General features: G+C 55.9%; 3 protein-coding genes across 5 annotated transcripts in view; 2 read left to right on the top strand and 1 right to left on the bottom strand.

The window, feature by feature from the left end:
* The window catches only part of DGCR2 (DiGeorge syndrome critical region gene 2), a 48,335-nt gene extending 44,916 nt beyond the window's left edge, over positions 1–3,419 (top strand). For both annotated transcript variants that reach the window (XM_079762581.1, XM_079762580.1), the window contains one exon: positions 565–3,419. In XM_079762581.1, the coding sequence (XP_079618707.1) occupies positions 565–821 (257 nt within the window). In that variant the 3' untranslated portion in view covers positions 822–3,419. The remainder of the gene's footprint in view (positions 1–564) is intronic.
* Positions 3,420–6,197: 2,778 nt separating this feature from the next.
* On the bottom strand, positions 6,198–6,878 carry FAM246C (family with sequence similarity 246 member C; the record flags this gene model as incomplete). Its single annotated transcript, XM_079763058.1, has 1 exon — positions 6,198–6,878. One exon carries the CDS (start codon positions 6,876–6,878, stop codon positions 6,198–6,200), a length of 681 nt encoding a protein of 226 aa, XP_079619184.1.
* A 3,971-nt stretch (positions 6,879–10,849) lies between these two features.
* Positions 10,850–23,717, top strand: ZNF74 (zinc finger protein 74). Of its 2 annotated transcripts, none has more exons than XM_079762579.1 (5): positions 10,850–11,731; positions 12,125–12,207; positions 19,266–19,392; positions 19,824–19,919; positions 21,604–23,717. In XM_079762579.1, exons 1-5 carry the CDS (start codon positions 11,698–11,700, stop codon positions 23,286–23,288), a joined length of 2,025 nt encoding a protein of 674 aa, XP_079618705.1. In that variant the 5' UTR covers positions 10,850–11,697; the 3' UTR covers positions 23,289–23,717. The 2 variants fall into 2 exon arrangements, with proteins under 2 accessions (XP_079618705.1, XP_079618704.1); XM_079762578.1 differs by having other exon boundaries at positions 19,821–19,919.
* Positions 23,718–23,971: the final 254 nt, after the last annotated feature.

The following is a 23,971-nucleotide window of genomic DNA, read 5'->3' as shown; positions in this document are numbered from 1 at the left end:
ACGGCCCCGTGCCCTGAGCTGAAGGAGAGCCTGAGGTGATAAGGAGCAGGCACGCCTAAAGGAGTGAAGGAGTGGGCTGCTGTAGAGCGGCTGTCAGATCAGAGCTGTCTGCAGGCCCCTGCACAGTTTGCGGGGCTGCCTGCCCGGAACCCATCTCATGCTCTCATGCTCTTGTTCCCATATTCCAGCGGCAGCTTCTGGTCTGGGGGCTGTGACCACTGTTCCACCTGCCCATCTACAGCCCAGTAATGCCCTAATGTCACGTGGGTCCTGGTCCAACCCCCACTGAATCTGAAAGGGTTTCCTCGTCCCCTACCTTGATTCTCCTAACTCTGTCAAAGTGTGTACCAGCCACACACTGGGGCTTGGGCATAACTGTCCCCCTGCACCTTGCACCATGACAGCTGCGAACGTGGCAAGGGTGAGGGGTGAGCACAGCAGAGCCACAGCTTCAGTGGGAGCATTCAGGCAAGATAAGCATCCCCCAATTCTGTCTCCCTACCCTCTTCCCTCATGCCAGGCCCACCCACCACCCTGCTGACACCCCTCTGTCTCCTCCTATAGATGATGATGCTTTTGAGCCAGCAGAGGCCAGCCTGCCGACCCCAGGGAATGGTGACAGTGAAGGTGTGTCACCCCGGTGCCTGGAGCAGCCTCTGCCCTCCGCAGGGGTCACCCTGGCAGACCTGGAAGACTCAACCGACAGCAGCAGCATCCTGCTCGTGCCCCCCGACCCTACCCAGAGTGGGACGCCCCCAGCCACAGAGGCACTGCCAGGAGTTGGCTGCCACAGCCGCAGTTCCCTCAATACCGTGGTGTAGAGGATGCCCAGCCCATGGCCCCAAGGGGCATGGAGCACCTGTTTGCTGTCAAGGAAACTGATTCCCATGGAGACTTGAAGGGCCCTATGTGAGCCTGGACTCAGCTGCACTGCTGCACGCCCTCCCCTGTAGGTGTGCACGTGCGTTTAGAGACCACGCCAGCCTCCCAAGGGAGCGAGCACCTGCACCGAGTCTCCTTGAGGGCTTCAAAAACATGCATAGCTTTGGGTCACTGTCTTTTTCTTTGTAAATGACAGAAGAATGACAGTTTGTTCATGCCACACGTTTCAGAAGTAGGGAACAAAAGGTACTGTGGGCCTGGGTGGAGGCCAAACCACACCAGACTTTGGTGGGTTTGCTCATGGCAGCACGTTGTTCAGAGGAGCCTGCTGCCCAGCCACCAAGCCCCAGAGCTGCCACAGTGCCTCGCTGGCCACTGCTCAGGAAGGCACTTCCGGCACCAGTGTTTGTGGACTGTCAGGATCGTCTGGGCAGGAGCCTGCTTCACGGCAGACAGCCTTGAGAGTTGCTCCAGTGGCTGCTCTGAGGATGGCCCCTCACAGGGCTAGCTTGAACATCGAGGGTGACCCTGCCTTAGCTCTGGTGCCCAAGGCCTAAGAAGGGGAGCTTGGAAGGGGCTTGAACTCCACTCTGTCTTTCCAGCGGGGCTCTGCAAAGCCCAGTTCCGTGCCAGAAATCCCATCCCTAGTCCGTTGGATTTCTCCCTAACATTACTGTGCATGGCCCCCCAGGAGGCAGCTCTGGAGCTGGGCTGAGGCCCTTAGCCATGCATGAGTGTCCTGGCCCTGGATCCTTCACTGGGGCTTGAGGGCTGAGCCAGCTCCTCTCTGTTACCCTCTGGAGCCCCCTCCTATTGAATTTGCCCCTGGACCTGGCCTGCCCCTACCCCCCTCTTTGTGCCATAAAGGGTTAATTGTGGGGAGGGGTGGCTGAAACTAACATCCTGGGCTGTGTCCACCTCCTGAAAGTCCACTTCTTGCACATCACCACCACCACTAGAGCTGAGTGCCTGGTGGCTGCATGCCACCTTCCTGTCCTTAGCACAGGGTGCTGGGTGCCCTGCTCAGGGGCCTTTTGACTGAGGGACCCTGTTGCCTACTCCTGAGCAGTGGTCTTGTCTCCTGACACCAGGCTTTTAGCATTTCTGAGGTTTGGAGATTAAGCGGGTTCTGTGCGATTTTTTAGCACATCCATATCTTTTCTACGTTGAATGTCTAGATCTTTTTTGCGTGTGTCTGTGTGTGTGTGTGTGTGTGTGTGTGTGTGTGTGTGTGTGTGTGTGTCCGTCCAAGTGTTTGCAGGTGGTGATGGTACACAGGAACTCAATCTTCAATTTCCTGGGCCAACATGTCCTCCAGGGGGCACTGAGGCATGGCCGGGTCTGTGCCTCTTCTGAGGCAGGTTCTCATGCTCATCTTCCTAACCCAGCCGCCCAGCTCCTGGTCCTCCTCAGCCTTTCTGTACCAGCATGCAGCAAGGGGAGAGCTGACTTTCGGTGGGTGCTTCCATGGTGGTCTGACGACAGACCTCACAGGCACAGCCCAGTTCTAGGCACATTCTCATACTTTGGTTGGAAACCAGTTTTGTTCTTGAGTTGTTCCACAAGGCTGACCAGAGATGTGAGTTTTATCACTGAACTGCCTGTCCTTGGGCTCGGCCTGCAGAAGCCAGAGTGTGTGCTCCCCTTGCCAGAGGGCTGCTACTTTGAGAAGGGCATCCTGGGCACATGTGCCCATACTGGCTGCTGAAAACAAAGCAGGAAGTGTGTGGTGCCTCCAACATGTGCTGGACACAGGGCAGCCAATTTCCAGAGCAGCAGTCACAGCCTTGTGGGTGCTGGGTTAGGGTCCTGAGTGGGCCTACTTTGAAATGACCGCCCCAACGGAATCCTGTAGGGTCTGGCCCCCACAGCACCAGGTCCCCTTATCCCAGTGTCTCTGGCCCAGGCTTCAACTGTGTATACGGGGCAGTGGCTGGTATTTAGAGGTGTGGGACTGGGGAACTTTTGTGGACCTAAAGATTGCTGGGGACAGGTGTGCAGGAGGTACTAAGGATAGGGTGCCCTGAATCAGGTCATGGGGGCTGCAGAGGGTGGGCCCAGAGTGTTCAGCCTACTGGCGTTCTTGGGCTGGGCAGAAGGCTGCCTGCTGCCCACTGTGTCTCCCAGAGCTGAGCTCTGCTTGAAGATGGTTGTGAGGGCATCGGGGAAAAGCTGTGGTCACCCGGCTGACCTAGGCCTCCTGTCCAGTCACCACCCTTTGTAAGATCTGATTGTGCTCCAGGGCCAACCCTGGCTGAGACTCTTGTGTTCCTGTGAGAGGAGGGCTCCCCACCCCATGCACACTGGGCCTCCAGAGGGACAGGCTAAGGTCTCGGGAGGGCCTCCTCCCCCAGGACCTGACCTGCCTAGTGGAGGTGGGAGTCGAATCTGTACATTGTCTCAATGCCTGTTTTTATGTTTTCCTTTCACTAAGGGTTTTAGTTTGGGTTTATTTTTGGTTAGGTTGGCACTAATCCTTAAGATGCTGTGAGAACCATTTCATCCAAATGCCAAATAAATTTGAGTTCTGGAAGAGGCGTAGTCAGTCCTCGGTGTGACTCGTGTTGGGAGTGGGAGGCTCTGGCCAAGATGGAGCCAAGGCACGGGGCGGAGATGGGGGGAAGTGTCAGGCTTGGGGCTCTGAGACCCCTCTGTCTCTTTCCTCGGTGGTCCTTTCAATAATTTCCTGGTACGTGATGTGGGACAAGAGGGCACCCAGGGACTCGGCCTTAGGCAGGTCTTCGTGCTCATCTTCCTAACCCAGCCTCCTGGCCAGAGGGCTCAGGCAGGGCTGGGGTTAGGAAAGCAGCCAGTGAGTCCCTTGGAGGGGGTAGGAGCTTCAAGGAGGTGGCCCCTAGTTCCTGAACACTTTTGTGGGATGGCAGGCTGTCCTGGGCGCCCTGGGCGCTATCAGCACCGAGGACAGCTCCACTGGGTACAAAGGCCCATTCCCCAAAGTGGAAGAGCCCAGCCCTTTGGGGATTGGAAAGAGGCAGGGTGCAGACCTATCCCCCACCTCACACACACCCAGTCATGTTCACACCTGTGGGCACACCGAGCCCTTTCCAGAAAGTGTTGCCTTCTCTCCTGGCCACCCTGAAAGAAATCAGCCTCATTTTCCAGGAGAGTGAACTGTGGCTCGGGCCCAGCCTGGGGTCCTCTCCACAGCTGCTGAGGAAGCCCAGTCCCCTCGTTGACCTGGGCTGGTCAAAGGGGGCAAGCTGTGGCTTCCTGGAGACCTGTTCTTGGGGTGGTCCTCCGGAGGAGGTAAAGCAGAGCTCCCTCACACACTGGGTCAGTGTGGGAGCTGGTCAGAGGACATCTGGTCTTGGGGTGTCCTAGGCTGCTCCAATGGAGGAGACCCTCCTATGCCCTCCCCATTCCAGCCCCTCAAGTCAAGGCCACTAGGATCCAGGTGCCTTCTCCCTTGAATTTCCATCTTGATGGCCTTCCTTGTCATTCCTGGTCCTTGTACATGGGCATCTTTAGAGCTCTCACTCCTAGGAGGGTTAATGGGGGGTGAGCTTTTAGCTCCAGGAAGTGGCAATTGTTACTGGCATGTATCACTAGTATCAGCCTGGTGAGCCCAAAGCCCCCTCTTCCCTGCTGTTGGCCCTGCCTGGGCACTGCCCCTCTGACCCACATTGAAAGCCTACAGAATGTAGCCACGCCCACCTGGCCAATACATATACAGCCGCCCGGCTGCACCAGCCTCCACGCTTCCCATTCCTGCCAAGTCTCTACAGCAGCCGCACCATGTCCCCCCGGCTTCACGCTCACCTTCCTCACAGTGTTGCAGGTGGTGTGTGCGAACTCGGAGGGTGAGCACCAGGGACTCTGAATCCCCGCTCCCCAGGCCCTGACCTAGGCCACACACTGACACATAGTCACCTGCAGGCAGATTGCCCCACAGGGAAAGGGCTGAAGGGTCTCCTGGCACAGGGCCACATACCTACAGTGGGGACTCCCACCACCAGCTCACATGTGGTTTGGCCATTCCTTCATGCTATTATCATATGAGAGACCCCTAGGCGACCCTCCACTACCCCACCACAGCCAGTTTCAGAGCCCCATCCAGAACCCCCAGGTCTCTCGGAGGGAGAAGCACCCCCACTCCCAACCTACACACTGTCTGAATCCCTGGTCAGATGAAAGGAGAAACGTTAGCAGGTTCCAAACATACCACCTGCCCTGGCCAGGTGGCTCGGTTGGTTGGAGCATCCTCCTGTGCACCAAAAGGTGGTGGGTTCAATTCCCTGCCAGGGCACATACTTTAGGTTGTGGGCTCTAATCCCCAGTTGGGGCACATACAGAAAGCAACCAGATCGATGTTTCTGTCTCGCGTCGATATTTCTCCTCCTCCTCCTCCCTCTCTAAAAATCAAAAACATATCTTCAGGTAAGGAATGAATGAATGAATAAAATAGATTAAAACACCACCACCTGCTAAAGCCTAAGATTACACATTTTATTTCAAAAATGAGCGGGCACTGACCCCAGGTCACTGAGTGGTTAAAGGGAGACTCCAGGTAGCGTTTCCTGGAGGCCAGGAGGGGAGAAGCACTGGCTCCAGGTTCTGCCGCAGGCCGCCCTGGGTGGGTGGGTCCTGGGGACAGGGACAGCTGCACCCAGGTGACACTCTGGGAGCTTAGCCTGTGGAGTCTGAGTGTACATGACACTTTCTGAAGAGACACCGGCGCCTGGGTGACTGCCTGTGGGAGGCTCAGTGAGGGGGTAGGTGTCCCAGGTGTCTGTCCAAAGCAAAGCTGAGAGTGCAGGTGTGGCCGCTGACCCGATGCCTCTGTGCAGCCACGCTGTCCTGTGGGAGGCCGGGTTTGGTGGTCAGTGGAGTGAAGCTGGCCAGAGTCAGGCTGCTGTGCAGCTGGTGCCTGGGATGTGGTTGTATATCTAGGTGACACTGATCTGAGTGGTACTGTATCCAGGTGACAGTGTTCCAGCAGCCCATGTGTCCCAGGTGTCTGCTGCTTGGTGTGTGGTCACACTCCATATCCCAGTGCATGCAGGCCCGGCCTTTTCCCCAAACCCAAAAGAAAAGACCCCACAACCCCCTCCTCCTAGCCCGAGGGGTCCACCTGCTGCAAGCCCTGGGGAGGCTGCCATACCCCAGGACCAAACATCGCCCGGCTCAAAGGCCCAAAGGGGCTCCAGGCCTCCTCCAGCCCGGACTCAGTCTCCAGAAGTTATCGCTGGCTGCACTGAGCCGGGTCCACGAGGGGACAGATCTGTCCATTCGCCCCTCCGCCCGCCCGTGGGGCCGCCAGCACTGCACCTAGCTCACCCTCGGAGCGGCCACCCTCAGTCCCCACCACCCTGCGGGGCCCCGGGGGGCACCGGCGTCTTCTTCAGGTTCTTCCGGGCAGGGGCCTGGTTCGCGGGGCCGTCCGAGGCGTCGTCCGTGGGCCTGGTGATCGCGGCCAGGGCGTTCACGGTGCCGAGCGCCCGCAGCAGGGCCGGGCCGCGGGGCGCGGCGCGGGGCTCGCGGCGGACGGGTGGCGGTGGCGGCAGCAGCGCGCGCAGGGCTTCCAGTTCGGCCCGCAGCTCCATGCGCAGCGCCTCCAGCCCCGCTCCCAGCTCCGCACGCACGGCCGCCAGGCCCTCCTGCAGCCGCCGCTCGCTCACCTCCAGGACGCCTGCCGGGTAGGTGGCCCCGCCGCGTGGTTCCCCGCACACCGAGCACACAGAGCCTCGGCTGCGCGCGTCCTCCCGCCCCCCGGCACCCTCGTCTCTGGCCGCTGCCGCTGCCCCCGCGCGCTCCACCAGCCGCAGCAGCCGGGGCGCGTTGGCCCGCGCCTCCGCCTCCGCCCGGAGCTGGCCGCGCAGGCGAGCCAGGCGCCCTGGGGCGCGGGCTTCTTCAGGGCCCGGCCCATTGGGCTGGGGCCCGGGCTCCCGCCGGCGGTCCACGCCGCGCCGCAGGGCCTGGCTTGCACCGTACGCTCCGCGAGCCTGGGCCCACGGGCGCCCCGACTCTGCCGCCATCCGCACTGTAGCCGCCAGCGCCAGTGACACCCGCGCCCAGCTTCCCGGAGCCCCAGTGCGCAGCCTAGCAACCATGGGGCCCGAGCAACACACGGTGGAGAGGACCCCCGGGACCGCTGTGGGGACATCCGAGGCCTCGAGGGATCCTGCCTGGGGCCGGGAGATCCCCTGCAAGGCTGAGACCCGCGTGGTGTGGCAGAGCCCCAGGGGGCCTTGGGGGGGGCGGGGGGCACAGCGCAGGCTTTGTGTTTTGGAATTGCCCCTCCCCCTCCCCCACACCCTGTCCGTGGGTCCCAACAAATGGCTTGGACCAGCCTCTGGGCAGAGGTGACAGGGCTTGGAGCAAGAGTTGCAGAAGCCCAGGCTTGAGACCAGCGTCAGGATTCTAGCTCACAACCTCTACATCACAGTCAAGGGAAAGCAGGTGTGGTCATGGACCCAGCAGCCCTCCTCCGGCCACTGTTATCTCCCTACTCTGTCCCCCACAGCCCACACATAGCTGCAGGAATCTATCCTTGTCATGGACACTTCCCTTTAAACTCTTTTTTCTTATTTTAAATATATTTTTATTGTTTTCAGAGAGAAAGGGAGAGGGAGAGATAGAAACATCAATGATGAGAGAGAATCATTGATTGGCTGCCTCCTGCACGCCCCCTACTGGGGACCGAGCCCGCAACCCGGTCATGTGCCCTTGGTGGGAATCGAACCTGGGACCCCTCAGTCCGCAGGCTGACGCTCTATCCACTGAGCCAAACCAGCTAGGGCCCATTCAAACACTTTAGGGGTCTCCTTGCTCTGGGCTGTGTCCTGCCCTCAGGAGGCGCTGGAGGTCCCGGCCCCTCTCACACTGTTTATGTTCAGCCACACTTTTTAAACCTCCTCTAACCCAATAACCTTCACCCCTCGGGGCCTTTGCCTAGGCCAGTTCTCCTGGCAGGAATGTCCTCTCCGCCCCCACGTGCCTGGCCAATCTCATTCATCTCACTTCTGCCTGGCAGCCTTCCTTGACCACCTCACACCAACCGGGTAATGCAAGCCCCTTCCCCACAGCATCTCTCAGTCAGTTTAACTGGCTTTCTGTTCTCTGTCCACCTGGATCCACAGAAGGGTCCCTGAGCACAGGTCTGGGTCACGTGGTACTCAGTGATGCTAAGCATGGATGGAGGAGTGGCTGGGTGAAGGAGCCTAGGGCTGAGGGTCCTCTATGGGGTGGACTACCTCCCCCCTTCCCTCACCCATCGAGGGCAGCCAGTGCACCTCCTCCACCTGGCATTTGAGGCCCTTATGGCCATCCCTGCTGCCTTTCCTGTCCCCGCCATCTTCTGGGGGAGCCCTTCACCACTGCCCTGTACCACTTCCTCACCCCGCTGCCTGGTGCCTTCACACGTGCAACGCTGCCCATTGCAGGGCCATGGACAGTGCACTGTGGGCCCCCCTGGGGGGCAGTATCCCCACCCAGTATGTTGTTCTCACTGCACCCTAGGGGCTAGTTAGGACTTTGGGTGCCTTGGGGCCTCCCCAGCAAATTGTGGAGAGGGAGGGCCTGGCGTAGATCCAGGCTGGACTGGGATCTCAGGGCCTACAGGGGCCTAGCCTCTATGCAGCTCCGTGTGTGTATGGGTGTGTGTGTGTGTGTGTGTGTGTGTGTGTGTGTGTGTAGGTGGGGGGTGGGTGGGGGGTGTGCTGTGGACCCTGTTCATTGGCAGACCTGGCCCCAACCACTGTAAAGAGGCCTGGATCCCCTCTGTTTATTAGTTCATTCATTCACTCATTTGTTCATTACAGCCTGTCTCTCGAAGGTGCAGAGGAGGTGAGAACTTGGCCCTCTGTCAACCCCTCAGGTGTCCCCATTCCTCCTGAGTCACCTGGCCTGCTGGGGCCTCCAGCATCTGGCTCAGCTGATCCCTTGAGCCTCATTAACCAGCCCCTGCCCTCTGCCCCAGTAATTAAAATACTGCTGACAAGAGTCCTGGATTCCCTCCTGAGCCCGTGAGATCCAGGCTGTGTGACCTGTAGGCTCTGCCCTCCCTGAGCTCAAATTAAGTCCTGTTCTGTGAAATGAAGGAGACCCCTAAGATCCCCAGGAGGGATCAGCAAGGAGGCCAGGGGTGTGGGGAGAGGGCTCGGTAGAGACTCCAGATTTGCTGACAGCAGATGTGGCTGTGGGAGACAACAGGCGTGGCTATGAGAGTCAGGAGAGGCAAGGGTGGACATAGATGGGACCTTGGAGGGGAACCCCTTTACTTTTTCATCATCAATAAAGCTTTCCACGAAGCCCCATCCTCCATGGGAGCCTCAGGAAACTTATTTCCTCAAGGAACCCAGAGAACTCCATTTCCCCCATAACACAACTGTCAGGCTGTGTTAGACTGGCTGGGCCTTTGGAGGGTGAGCGAATGAGGCCGGCTTGGCCAGGGCCTGGACCTGGGCATTGGACTCTTAGGAAGGGAAGGCGCCCTAGCTGGTTTGGCTCAGTGGATAGAGCCTCTGCCTGTGGACTGAAGAGTCCCTGGTTTGATTCCGGTCAAGGGCACATGCCGGGGTTGCGGGCTTGATTCCCAGTAGTGGGTGTGCAGGAGGCAGCTGATCAATGATTCTCTCATTACTGATGTTTCTATCTCTCTCTCCCTCTCCTTTCCTCTCTGAAATCAATAAAAAAATATTTTTTTAAAAAAAGAAGAAGGGAAGGCTACTGTGTCCTTTGGGTTCCCAAAGTACAGGCCATATAGCAGGGCCTCAGCTGACTAAGCCAGAAACTCTGGCTTGAGCCATTACTCAGGATTCAGTTCTGGGCGAGTCCCTCCTATCTTACCTCTTGCAACCGCTGTTGCCTCGCCTGTGTTCCCACCTCTCAGATCCCAGAATGAGACTGCTGGCCAGGAGATGATAAGGGCAGTAGAGGTGACAGAGGCTGAGAGGATATGCAGTGGCAGGGGCCTAAAACCTAAAGAGCAGGTCTATCTATTCTGGAATGCTCTGCTGTCTGGATGCTGAGCTGCAGATGGCCTGTCTTTTAAATGTTTATTTATTGATTAGAGAGAGAGCGAGCTCGGAGGCACCTGGTTGAGAGAAGAGCTGGAGCTTTAACTCCTCCTCCTCCAGCACCTCCCCCCATAGGGGGGTTCCAAAGTACCTCTCTCCAGAACGGGCAGGATCCCTAGAAAACACCATTGATAGCCCCACTCACCACCTCTAGCGTCCTAAGGGAGGGGGGACCTGAGACATTCCTGCAAAGATGGAGGTGGGCCGCCCTAACCGGTTTGGCTCAGTGGATAGAGTGTCGGGCTGCGGACTGAAGGGTCCCAGGTTCTATTCCGGTCAAGGGCATGTACCTTGGTTGCGGACACATCCCCAGTGGGGGGCGTGCAGGAGGCAGCTGACCGATGTCTCTCATTGATGTTTCTAACTCTCTATCCCTCTCCCTTCCTTTCTGTAAAAAATCAATAAAGTACATATTAGAAAAGAAAAAGAAAAAAAAGATGGGGTGGGCAAGAGCCGACACTGATAGGAAAGCCACACACACACAAAGGACAATTCCACTTTCAGGGCACCTTTCTCTAGGAACCCCTCCAATTGGGGGCGGGACCAGAGCTCATGGTTTCCGACACCGAAACTTACATTTCCCAGAAGGCGCTACAGGGTCGAGACGTCAGAGCAGCTCCGGCACTCCAACGCCCTCTGGGAAACGGAGTCGGCCGAGAGCGAAGCGCAAAGGCTCCCGGGGGCAGTAGTTTGCGTCGGGTCTGTGCCGGCACACTTTTCCGTGGCGACCGCCGCCCTGTTCCTTTGTGGCTGCTGCTTTTGTGGGGAAGCAGTCCGTTCGGTCTGTTCGTCCGCCCCGGGGCCTCTCTGCTGGCCGCACTCCACGCCCGCTGGCTCCAGGTGGCTGAGCCATAGGCCCGGCGCTTGGTGCACAAGAGGAGTGTGCGACGGGTTGCGTGGGGCGTGGTGGTGGGATGTGAGCATAGTCAGGGGTGCGAGGCTCCTGCTGAGCTGCCTGGCCCGCACCTCGGCGAAGCGCAGGGCCAGTGTGACTGTGCAGCCGGGAGTGCGTGTGCGACCCCGCGGGCCTTCCCTGTAGGGTGCTGTTCCTGAGCCCCCGTAGCAGGACCCGCTCCTCTGGGTCTGACCTGGGGCCCAGGTGATTGCAGATCTGCCCATGCCTCCGGGGAACACAAGAAACGGCCACAGCAATGGAGGGCGGTGAGTGGGGCGGGGCCAGGGCGCATGGTTTCAGGCCCCGGAACTACATTTCCCAGAAAGATGTGCTACACACTTGCCGGAGTCCGGACGTCAGGGCTACTCTGGTGCCCCGAGGCCCTCTGGGAAATGGAGTGCGCTGTCTTCGTGGTACAAAGGTTCCGGGGAACTGTAGTTCGCGTCCGGTCCGCGCAGGCGCACTTTCCCACGGCGGACGCCAGGCTGCTCCTTTGTGGTGGTCGTTGGCCTTTTGTGGGAGGCAGGTTGGCTCTCTCGCGTATCCGTCCGTCCGTCGGTCTATCTGTCCATCTGCCCCGGGGTCCGTCTGCCGGCCCCGCTCCGCGCCCACTGTCTCCAGGTGGCTGAGCCCCAGGCCTGCCTGGCCCCGCGCGCCTCCCGGGAGGAGTGTGGCGCGGCGATGGGGTGTGAGCGCAGCCTGGGCCGCGGGGCTCCTGCTAAGCCTGCCAGGCCCCGACCTCGGCGGAGCCCAGGGCCTGTGTGACCGTGCAGCCGGGAGTGCGTGAGCCCCAGGAGCAGGACCCGCTCCTCTGGGCCGGGCCTGGGGCCCAGGTGGCTGCAGAGCTGCCCACGCCTCCGGGGGACGCTACCCAGGGCCGCTATGGAGACCCCTGCCCCGAAGCCCCCGGAGACAGGTACAGTGGGCCCTTTCAGTCCGTGGGTCTGTGGGTTTGCGGTTGAGGAGGCTGACAGAGAGGTCGGGCTGGTTTCCCAGAGCACCAGCAGAGTCTGCCTTCTGCCTCTACCGTGCCCAACCATTCGTTCCCGCTGCCCGGAGCGTGCTGATGAGTGGGAGGAAATGGCAATGTTTTCCTTCTTAATGGGAGTGTCTGACACTGAGGGGGCAGAATTCAGAATTAACCCCTCATTCTGTGTCAGATTATGCCACATACCGGGGCTCGATCCCCACCCACCTGCTCCCTGACTCCTCTGATTCTGCTGGGTGCCAGGTGTGGAGTGGTTTTTAGCTCAGTCCGTGCACCTGAGGGCTAGGACTGACCAGCCCGTTGCTCATTTCTCCTTCCCAGCTCTGTCATCTCCGGACCTTGCTCTTCTCAAAGAGAATCCAGAGGATACATGGGGTCAGGGTCCCCTGGAAGCCAGGTCCGAGGTGAGTGGCTGTCTTTTCTTACTTCTGAACATCTTGTGTGTTGTTTTTTTTTTTAAATATATTTGTATTGATCTCAGAGAGGAAGAGAGCGGGAGAGAGAGAAACATTAATGATGAGAATCATTGATTGGCTGCCTCCTGCATGCCCCACACTGGGGATTGAGCCCACAACCCAGGCACGTGCCCTTGACCGGGACCCTTCAGTCCGCAGGCCCACACTCTATCCATCCATTAAGCCAAACTAGCTAAGGCTGGTCGTCTTTTTTTTTCCTTTTTTTTTAACATCTTGTTCTTTATGAAGAGGGTTGGCAGCTTTCTTCAGGAAGCTCTGGGCTTGGGAACAGTTCCGGGTGATGCCCCAGGGGTGCCCTCAAGATGAGTGTGCCTTCCAGCCCAATTCAGTCCAGTGGGTGGGTCAGTGCCCAGGACCTGCACGCCCACACTGTGCCAGGAGCTCCACAGAGTGGTTTTAGCAGAGCTCCAGCAAGTAGGTCACACGAGATCACTTTGCTCGTCTCCACATGAAGACCCAGGCGAGGTTGGTGATGGCTGGACCTGTTTGGGGGGGTTTTCTGGTATGGAATCTGGTGTGGGACAGTGTTGCAGTGCTGGGGTGAGAGTGATGGGAGGGGGTATGTCCCTGTGTGCTTTTCCTCTACACTGGGCCCTTGATACGGGGCCTTCATGTAAAACGTGGAGTTTGAGAGGATCTGGGGGCTCAGCAAGGAATTGGCTCTGGGGCCACTTCTGCAGCTAAGCAGGACCCAAATCCTTCTTTAGAGACTTAGGGTTTTGTTCTACCACCTACACTACTCCTACCCATCATAGTATTGGATACGGTTGATAAGGAGAGTGTGGGGTAGTGAAAAGGCTAGAGCCGTGGTCGGCACACTGCGGCTCGCGAGCCACATGCGGCTCTTTGGCCCCTTGAGTGTGGCTCTTCCACAAAATACCACGGCCTGGGCGAGTCTATTTTGAAGAAGTGGCGTTAGAAGAAGTTTAAAAAATTGGGCTCTCAAAAGAAATTTCAATCGTTGTACTGTTGACATTTGGCTCTGTGGACTCATGAATTTGCCGACCACTGGGCTAGAGGATTGACTTTTTTAGGATTTTGTGATTCTGTTAACCTCCCACTTGAAAGATTCCAGACAGCTAGAAATAGCCATTAAACACGTACTGTGAGATGTGCCCAGCTTCCGTAATGTGTTAGAATGTTCTGTAATTCTGTAAAATACTCAAGAGACATGACAATCAAATGCAATTCATGATTCTCAATGCCTCACAGATCCAAAAATTCCGTCAAAGGCAGTTTGGGACAGTTGAGGAAATTTGAAAATGGATTGTATCTTAGGTCATATTGTATCAATATTAAATTTTCGGGGTGTGATGATGGCACTGTGATTGTGTAAAAGAATATCCTTAGGAGATGCCAGGCTGATGTGGCTCAGTGGTTAAGCGTTAACCCATTAACCAAGAGGTCACTGGTTGAGTTCCCGGTCAGGGCACATGCCTGGGTTGCAGGCTCAGTCCCATTGGGGGCGCGTACAGGAGGTAGTGAATTGATGGTGTTTCTCTCTCTCTATCCCTCTCTTTTCCTCTCTAAAAATCAATAAAGGGGAATTTTTTTTTCTTTTAAGAGAAGTTCCTTGGGAGATACAAGCCGAAAAATGTAGGCTGAGATGTCATGGTATCTGCATCTTCAGATGATTTAGCAAAGTGCGACATGTGCGTGTGTGTGTACATGCATGTGAGTGACTACCTCGAGGTAATGCCCTTGTGCATAGGAGTGATTCTTAAAATACCAGCTTCTTAGATCCACGAGTAACTGGCCCTCTCCCGAGTGCTCCTGTCCAGCAGTCTCCCTCACACTCACCATCAGGTGCTCTGCTGTCCTGGGACATCCTCGGGGTCCATTCCGCCTGCCCCGCTAGTTTGGTCATCACGTGTGCGTTGATTTCCATAGATGCCCTGGGCTTTTTGTTTCCTGTCCCGCAGAATGAAGACGCACCTGGCATGGTCTTCTCCCAGTGGGTTGGGAATTCCCCCTCCCAAGAAGGGCTTGTGCGAGGCCCAGATTGTACCCTACTCTTCTCATTGACAGCCCCACACTAAAGCCCTGTGGCCTCTGACAGCCCCCACTCATCAGCACTACATTCTTTTTTTAATTTTTATTGATTTTTTTAAATTTCTTTATTGATTAAGGTGTCACATATTTGTCCTCATCCCCCCATTCCCATCCCACACCCCTCCCCACGGATGCCCCACCCCCCTGTTGTCCTTAACCATTGGTTAGGCTCATATGCATGCACACAAGTCCTTTGGTTGATCTCTCCCCCCTCCCCCCACCCTCCCCTACCCTCCCTCTGAGGCCCGACAGTCTGATCGATGCCTCCTTGTTTCTGGTTCTGTTCTTGTTCTTCAGTCTATGTTGTTCATCATTTCCCCTAGATGAGTGAGATCATGTGATACTAGAAATATACTTATAAGAACCGAATGTGAGACGAGCAATAATAGTTATGCTGACAGGCAAATGAATCAGTCTGTAGTGAGTTTCTTTCTGGACCAACAGTTCTTTTGAGACCCAATTTCAATGTCCACCAGTTCCTTATGTGTACATGTCGGCACTGACTTTTCAGCTCTGGATGGTGGTATTTTTATTGATTTTTTTACAGAGAGGAAGGGCCCTAACCGGTTTGGCTCAGTGGATAGAGCGTCGGTCTGCAGACTCCCGGTCAGGGGCATGAACCTTGGTTGTGGGCACATACCCAGTAGGGGTTGTACAGGAGGCAGCTGATCGATGTTTCTCTGTCATCGATGTTTCTAACTCTCTGTCCCTCTCCCTTCCTCTCTGTAAAAAAAATCAATAAAATATATTAAAAAACAGAGAGGAAGGGAAAGGGATAGAGAGTTAGAAACATCGATGAGAGAGAAACATCCATCAGCTGCCTCTTGCACACCCCCTACTGGGAACGTGCCCGCAACCAAGGTACATGCCCTTGACCGGAATCGAACCTGGGACCCTTCAGTCTGCAGGCCGACGCTCTATCCACTGAGCCAAACGGGTCAGGGCAGCGCTACATTCTGAGGTCTCTGGAGCTGTGTTTCTGCCCGTTTGCTCCTTCCTTCTGCTTCAATGTTATTGATTTTTTCAAAAAGCTATCCTTTGTCTGGCTGGTGTGGCTCAATGATTGAGTGTCAGTCCATGCACCAAGAGGTCGACAGTTCAATTCCCGGTCAGGGCACATGCCCGGGGCTGTGAGCTCTAGCCCCAGTAGGGGCATGCAGGAAGCAGCCGATCCATGTCTCTAAGTTTCCATCTCTCTCTTTCTCTGCCTTCCTGTCCCTCTAAAATCAATAAAAACATTTTTTAAAAAAATCTAATTTTTTTTTTAAAAAGCTATCTTTGGAAAAAAAGCTATCTTGATTTCTTTTTTTTCTTTTAATCTTTATTGTTGATAGTATTACAGGTGTCCTCCCCTGACACACACACACACACACACACACACACACACACACACACACTCCCCCTTCTACCCGGTTCCCACCCCACCCCACCCCAGGCCTTCACCCCTTACTGTGTCCATAGGTAAGATCTTTGGTTAATCTCTTTCCACTCCCCTTCTCTCTGAGTTTCATCAGTCTGTTCTATGCTTCCATGCCTCTGATTCTGTTTTATTCACCAATTTATTTTGTTCATTAGATTTCTTGTTCGTTTATTTTGATTTTTAGATTATTGTTGATAGATATGTTTGTTGCCATTTTATTGTTCATATTTTTTATCCCTCTTCCTCCTCCTTCTCCTCCTCTTCCTCTCTCCTTCAATAATACCCTTCAGCATTTCATATAATACTGGTGTGGTGGTGATGAACTCCTTTAGCTTTTTGCCTCAGCCTCCCGTCTCCTGAGCTGGGCACTCTAGGTGTGCACCTGTGTGGGCTGTGTGTGCTGTGTGCATAGTCTTATAGTTGAGCCTTGATTGCTGTTGGTGTCTCTGGGAGGAGTTGACCTCCAGACCAATTGGCTGTGAGGTCCAGCTGCAAAGACAGTGGGAGAGCTGCTATGCAGGAGGCGAGGCCCGGCTGTGAAGCAAGGCAGGCTGGTGCTAGTGCTGGTCGTGGGGCTTTTATTGGTAGGTTTGGGGCACGCTGTCACCAGCTGCAGCTTGTTTGGGAGATTTTAGCAAAGTCTGAAGCCTGAGCCAGGACAGTCCAGTTCCTCCTTGTATGTATCTGGGGTGCTCACAGGGGTCCCCCGCTGCTGGAGCTTGGAAGAAGTGGGACTGGGTAAGTTTGTGTGCTGTCCCTTTAAGAGGGACACTGGGATTGTAGCAGCCTCCATGTCACTCAGCCATATCCCTGCTGGGTTTTACTGCCCAAAGTTATAGGGACTTCTCTTCCCAGCTCTGGGGCCCTGGGCTGGGGATCTGGGGCCCCTTGCTCCTCACGGGCGGCCTCCGCAGATACGATCTCCCTCCTGATTAAAAACCACCACACGTGGTGCCGGACCAGCTCATTCTGCGCCTCAGCCCTCCCACCCGTCTCTGTGCTTGCTTCTTTCCTTCTCTAGTTGTAGGACCTCCACTCAGCCAGCTTCCAGGCGGTTCTGGATGATGGTGGTTCTGTATTTTACAGTTGTCATTTTGATGTGGTTGTGGGAGGCCATGAGTACATATGCCGCCATCTTGGTTCTCCTTTTGTTGATTTCTGATCCTCATTATTTCCTTCCTTTAGGCTGGTTTTTTAAAAATATATTTTGATTTTTTACAGAGAGGAAGGGAAAGGGATAGAGAGTTAGAAACATCGATGAGAGAGAAAGGGATAGAGAGAAACATCGATCAGCTGCCTCCTGCACAACCCCCACTGGGGATGTGCCCGCAACCAAGGTACATGCCCTTGACCGGAATCGAACCCAGGACCCTTCAGTCCGAAGGTTCGATGCTCTATCCACTGAGCCAAACCGGTCAGGGCTGTGCTGATTTCTTAAGGTTGAATCTTGGATATTGATTTGACACTCTTCTCTCCGCATACAGCATTCATTGCTAGAAATTTCCCCCTTAGTAAGCACTGCCTTAGGTACATCCCACAAATTTTATGTTGCATTTTCATTGTTAGTTCAAAATAGTTGTGATTTCTTCAGCTATGCATTTTTTAGTAGCGTGTTAATTTCCAAACATTTGGGGGATTTTCCCAATGTCTTTCTATTATGGATTTCTAATTTCATTCTTTGGTAGTCAGAAAAGGAACTTTTGTTCTTTTTAAAAAAATATATTTTATTGATTTTTTTTACAGAGAGGAAGGGAGAGGGATAGAGTTAGAAACATCGATGAGAGAGAAACATCGATCAGCTGCCTCCTGCACACCCCCTACTGGGGATGTGCCCGCAACCAAGGTACATGCCCTTGACCGGAATCGAACCTGGGACCTTTCAGTCCGCAGGCCGACGCTCTATCCACTGAGCCAAACCGGTTTCAGCAGAAAAGGAACTTTGTATAATTTGAATTCTTTCAAATGTACTAAGACCTATTTTATTGCCCAGAATGTGGTTTATCTTGGTAAATGTTCTGTGTGCACTTGAAAAGAATATGTATTCTGCCCTGGCCATGGAGCTCAATGGTTAGAGCATCGTCCTGATACGTCAAGGTTGTGGGTTCAGTCCCTGTCAGGGCACATACAAGAAAGCAACCAACGAATGCGTAAGTGGAACAGCCAATCAATATTTCTCCCCCCCCCCCCCCCCCATCACCTCTCTTTCTAAAATCAACAAATAAGGTAAAAAGTATAAGCCACTTTTAGATCTAAAGGTCAAACTCCTGTGACCCCAGAGGGGGTCCCCACTTTTGCTGACTACCTGGTAGGCGTGAGGCCTCTTCTCAAGGCTGACAGTCTGCGCCCCTCGCCTGACTTGGGGTGCTGATGTGGGCCCAGAGCTTCTCGAGGAGTCTGGGTGGCCCCTGGGAGCGTGGCCCCACACCAGACACCCCAGCAAAGGCTTACAAGGGGGAACCAGACTTCCCTCCCTTGGTTTATTCTTCGCGCTTACGTTTTACGTAACTACATCCCAGCTGCAGTTAAGCCAGGCAGCCAAGGCACCAGCATCTTGAAAAAGAGCAGTTAGTCTGAGGCTGCTTAGAAAGCAGCTGCTCACCCTTGCTGCCTGAGGGCAGAGCTCTGGCGGCCTTGAGAGCTTATTGTGGTGGGGGGATGGGGTGGAGAGGTGGAGCATGAGTGTGGAGACTGTTAGGGGCCACAGCCTGGAGGCTCAAGGGCGGGAGAGGAGCCTAGGATTTGAGGGCCTGAGTACTGGTAGAGTCATTAGGGGCATTTGTGACACTGGGAACCAGAGTGACCAGTGGGTGGAGGGGTTACCCTGCATTCAGTGGCCGGCTTTGGAGGAGGGATGGGCCAGGAGTCAGGCCTGGGAGGGCTGGGGAGCGGAGTTCAGGAGGAAGTAGGGAGGGGCGGGCAGAAAGGACTCGGAATGGCTCCTTTGGTCTCTCAGGCTCAGAACTTGCTGGTAAGCACAGGGTTTGCTTCCTTAGGGTCAGGGCCTTTGGCAGTGGTGAGATTTGCACAGGGTTTCTGGGTTCTTCAAGTTCTCTAAGTTTGACATTATTTTTTAAAATATGTTTTTATGAATTTCAGAGAGGAAGGAAGAGGGAGAGAGAATCATTGATCGGCTGCCTCCTGCCAAGTCCCCCACTGGGGATCGAGCCCGCGACCCAGGCATGTGCCCTTGACCAGAATCGAACCTGGGACCCTTCAGTTCACAGACTGACGCTCTATCCACTGAGCCAAACCGGCTAGGGCTAAGTTTGACATTCTTACCCAAACTTCACAGCAGCTTTCTGTCCAGCGTGGCAGGCACAGGGGCTGCCCAGTTAGCCGGGCCCTTCGGGTCCAGATGGTGATTCCTGGCCCAGCTGTGGTGTGTACGTGGGACTGTATGACAGATGATGTCTGAGCACAACCTTCCACGCTTGGGAGCAGGTCACCGAGGTTAACCCTAATTCCCAATGGGAATCACTCCCTCCCCGGTGACTGAGAATGTGTGTCATCCCAGGAATCGGTGACTTTCAAGGATGTGGCCGTAGACTTCACCCAGGAGGAGTGGGGCCAGCTGGACTCGCCTCAGAGGGCCCTGTACCGGGACGTGATGCTGGAGAACTACCAGAACCTTCTGGCCCTGGGTAAGAGGCTCCCCGAGGCTCGGAGTCTGTGGTCTGGGCATTGTGCCACACCACAGGTGTGACTGAGTCCCCCTCAGCACCAGCCTGGGGTGGGGGTTGTGGTCTCTGTGGTGCTGCTGGCATCCTTGCCTGGAGGTGTGGCTGGCTGGACACAAGGGGAGCCAGAAGGAGAGGGAGAGGGAGGATAGCGTCCTGGAAGCCCGACCTGCCCCGGAGCTTTCCAAGGGAGATGGGCGGGGAGGAATACCCATGGGCTCCTCAGAATGCATGCCTCACTTGGGTTCCCATTCTGGGACCCCCGTCCTCGGGGAGGCACACACCTCTCAGTGCCAGCTCGTGCTGTTCCGGGGGCTCTCCTGCCCCATCGCTGGTTCTGTGGTTCTGGAGAGAGAGCTGCAGCACACAGCCATGCCCTTCCTCCCCACAAGCAGGGCCTCCGGTCTGTAAGCCAGAAGTGATCTCCCATCTGGAACGAGGCGAAGAGCCGTGGCAGGTGCCCGGAGAAGTCCTGGGAGGGGCTCGTCCAGGTGAGAGGGGGGTGCAATGGAAGGATGTGGAGCCCCCGCCCGCCCCCAGCACCCCTCCCATCACAGCCCTTTTCCTTCCACAGTCCACTGCCCCAGCTCCGTCTGCACCTGCTCAGTGCCCCTTCTAGAACCCTTCCTCTTCCCTTCCCAGACACGGTGCTGGGAACATAGCAAGAAACAGGCAAAGACATCTGCCTTCTGTTGGCAGGAGACAGAAGTAATTTTTCTTTTTTAAAAAAAATATTTTTATTGCCCTAACCGGTTTGGCTCAGTGGATAGAGCATCAGCCTGCGGACCAAAGGCAGCTGGTTGATGTTTCTCTCTCATCAATGTTTCTAACTATCCCTCTCCCTTCCTCTCTGTAAAAAATCAATAAAATATATTTTTAAAAAATATTTTTATTGATTTCAGAGAGGGAGGGGTGGGGGAGTTCTTTTTCCCCTCTGGAACAAGGGACATTTAATTTTTTTTTAAATAGGGTATGAAGTAAATGAGTCTCTTTTTTTAATTTATTAACTTGAGAGAGAAACATCAACTTATTGTTCCACTAATTATTATTATTATTTTTTAAAATATATATTTTATTGATTTTTTACAGAGAGGAAGGGAGAGGGATAGAGAGCTAGAAACATCGATGAGAGAGAAACATCGACCAACTGCCTCCTGCACACACCCTACTGGGGATGTGCCCGCAACCATTGTACATGCCCTTGACCCGAATCGAACCTGGGACCTTTCAGTCCGCAGACCGACGCTCTATCCACTGAGCCAAACCGGTTTCGGCTCCACTAATGATTTCAGAGAGGAAGGGAGATGGAAACATCAATGATGAGAGAGAATTATTGATCGGCTGCCTCCTGCACACCCCACACTGGGGATTGAGCCCGCAACCCGGGCATGTGCCCTGACCGGGAATTGAACTGTGACCCCCTGGTTCATAGGTCAACACTCAACCACTGAGCCACGCCAGCCGGGCTGTGGTTCCACTTATTGATGCATTCATTGGTTGCTTCTTATATGTGCCTGACCAGAGATCGAACCCACAGCCTTGGCATATTGGGATGAGACTCTAACCAACTGGCCAGGGTGGGACATTGTAAATTTATGGTTTTTGGACTTTCATTTATCCCAGCCAGCACTGACCTGGTTCTGACACACAACAGTCTCTCAGTAGATATTTCAATAAGTGAATCGTAGCCCTAGCTGGTTGGCTCAGTGGATGGAGCGTCAGCCTGTGGACTGAAAGGTCCCCAGTTCGATTCCGGTCAAGGGCTCATGCCCAGGTTGCGGGTTTGATCCCCAGTGGGGGGTGTACAGGAGGCAGCCGATCAATGATTCTCTCTCATCATTGATGTTTGTCTCTCTCTCTCCCTCTCCCTTCCTCTCTGAAATCAACAACAAAATATTTTTTTTAAAAAGTGAATCATATCCATGAGCCCCTGACCCCCTGGCTCTTTCTGGAATTCCCTTCGGGGGCTCCTTTCCCTGTTTCTCTCTGCCCTTCTTACCAGCTTGCTTGCCTGTCTCACCCTGCATGTGCCCCTCCCACCTCTGCTCTTGAGCGCCCTCTGCCGGTCTCTGCTCTCTTTTCTGTGCTTACCTGCACCTCCAGGCCAGATCTCAAGTCTGAGTGCCAGTCCACACCTCGCCCGCTTACAGAAAACTGCATTTCCGCTTCTTACAGAGTGGGAGCCCAGGCCGGAGATGAAGGAGATGAAGGCGCTGTGTCAGCAGCAGGGTATCCACAGGGCAGAGCCGGCACCGGCGTCGATGGTGGAGGGGCCGGGGAGGTCCCGTCTCCACAGCCTCGGTCCAGGCGCTGGGTGGGCCTGGGAGGGCCCAGCGGCTGCTCTGTCCAGAGGGGAGGCTGTGCTCTGGAGGTGCGCGCCCCCCGGCGGTGGGGAGGTTTCCGCAGAGGAGCGCCGGCGGGGACACGAGGCGTCTGCGGAGGCACTGCCCCTCCGGTGCCCCGTCCCCGCCCCGCAGAGCACAGGAACTCGCATTCCTGCCGAGGGAGAGTCTCCTCACAGGCACTCCGAGAGCTGCCAGGCCGGTGAGGCTGACCCCCGGCACCAGGGGCTGTCACCCAGCACAGGGGGAAACAGCTGCAAGTCCAGTGAACACAGGCAACCCCCCGCCAACGGGCACCCGGGCGCGGGGGCCGGGGAGGGTCTCTTCGCGTGTGGCCAGTGCGGGAAAGCCTTCCGCCAGCGCTCGTCCCTCACCCTGCACCAGCGCTGGCACGCCCGGGAGAAAGCCTACCGGTGCGGCGAGTGCGGCAAGGCCTTCACCTGGAGGACCAACCTCGTGGAGCACCAGAGGATCCACACCGGGGAGAAGCCCTTCCTGTGCGGCGAGTGCGGGAAGGCCTTCAGCTGTCACTCGTCGCTGAACGTGCACCACCGGACGCACACCGGCGAGAGGCCCTACAAGTGCACGGGCTGCGAGAAGGCCTTCAGCTGCAGCTCGCTGCTCAGCATGCACCTCCGCGTCCACACCGGGGAGAAGCCCTACAAGTGCGGCGAGTGCGGCAAGGCCTTCAACCAGAGGACGCACCTGACCCGGCACCACAGGATCCACACGGGGGAGAAGCCATACAAGTGCGACGCGTGCGGGAAGGCCTTCACTTGCCACTCGTCCCTGACCGTGCACGAGAAAATCCACAACGGCGACAAGCCCTTCAAATGCAGCGACTGCGCCAAGGCCTTCAATAACCGCTCACGCCTCACCCTCCACCAGAGGATCCACACGGGAGAGAAGCCCTTCAAGTGCGGCGACTGCGGGAAGGGCTTCATCTGCCACTCCTACCTGGTCGTGCACCAGCGGATCCACAGCGGGGAGAAGCCCTTCAAGTGCAACGAGTGCGGGAAGGCCTTCAGCTCCCACTCCTACCTCATCGTGCACCAGCGGGTCCACACCGGGGAGAAGCCGTTCGACTGCAGCCGGTGCTGGAAGGCCTTCAGCTGCCAGTCGTCCCTCATCGTGCACCAGCGGATCCACACGGGGGAGAAGCCCTATAAGTGCGGCCAGTGCGGCAGGGCGTTCAGCCAGAATCACTGTCTCATCAAACATCAGAAAACCCACTCTGGGGAGAAGCCGTTTAAATGTAACGAGTGCGGCGAAGCGTTCAGCTGGAGCACCCACCTCGCTGAGCACCAGAGGACACACCGCGAGGAGAAGCCCTTTGCCATCCAGTTCAACAAGCGTTTGCTGAGCACATACTGTGTTCCCGGCAGCCTGCTGGGTGCAGGTGGCGTGGACGTGAGCGGCATGGACCCCATAAACTCACTGGACATGGCAGAGCTCCTGTGTGTGGTTCAGCCCTCGGCCAGCAGGAGCTTCCCCCTGGGTAGCAAACCTGGAAATTAACACGGCGTGCTTGTCATCTGGCTTCTCCCCCGGGTGCACGGGGAGCACGGGACGCCTGCGTATGTGCTGCGCAGACACCCTCTCAGGAGCGGTCTCCCCTCCCAGAGGAGGGTGCCCTGCAGGAGAGTCCAGGTGATGTCCCAGGATCCCGTTTCCGCTGATGGGTGTGGGAGTCACTGGCCAGGGGTTCGATCTTTCCTGCAGATAAAAGAAAGGTCTGTCAATCATGTCCTCAGGCTCCTGGCATGACTTAGATCAAGAATTTCATCTGTGAACTATTATATTTAGAATAATATGAAGACTTTAAAAACCAGAATTATGAACAGTATTGCCTCCAAGCAAACATTATGGTATTGCTGGCGAGGAGAAGAATCTCAGAGGCGGGAGTTTGGGAAAAAGCAGATTTCCTGGACTCGCCTCCTAAGGGGCTCCCCCGCCGAGTGCTTTGCTAGAGGCCGCACCCACGTCCCAGCAGCACCGTCAGCATCAGACGTGCCGGCTCACACCTGCCGCCGGGCCATGCTGGCAGCGGAGAGCACACAGGCGGTGCCCGGTGCGTCCGGGGTGGGTGGGTGCAGTGTCGGGACGGATGTGCCTGGAGGTGCACCTTCCCCCCAAGCTGGGGCTGCCTGGGGGCCTCCCTCACCATGAAGCTCAGCTCATCAGTGTAGCCCTGAGGGAGG

This window comes from Cnephaeus nilssonii, assembly GCF_951640355.1.
Source record: "Cnephaeus nilssonii genome assembly, chromosome: 22".
Classification (NCBI taxonomy): Eukaryota; Metazoa; Chordata; class Mammalia; order Chiroptera; family Vespertilionidae; genus Cnephaeus; species Cnephaeus nilssonii.
This window is presented reverse-complemented; position numbering and strand designations above follow the sequence as displayed.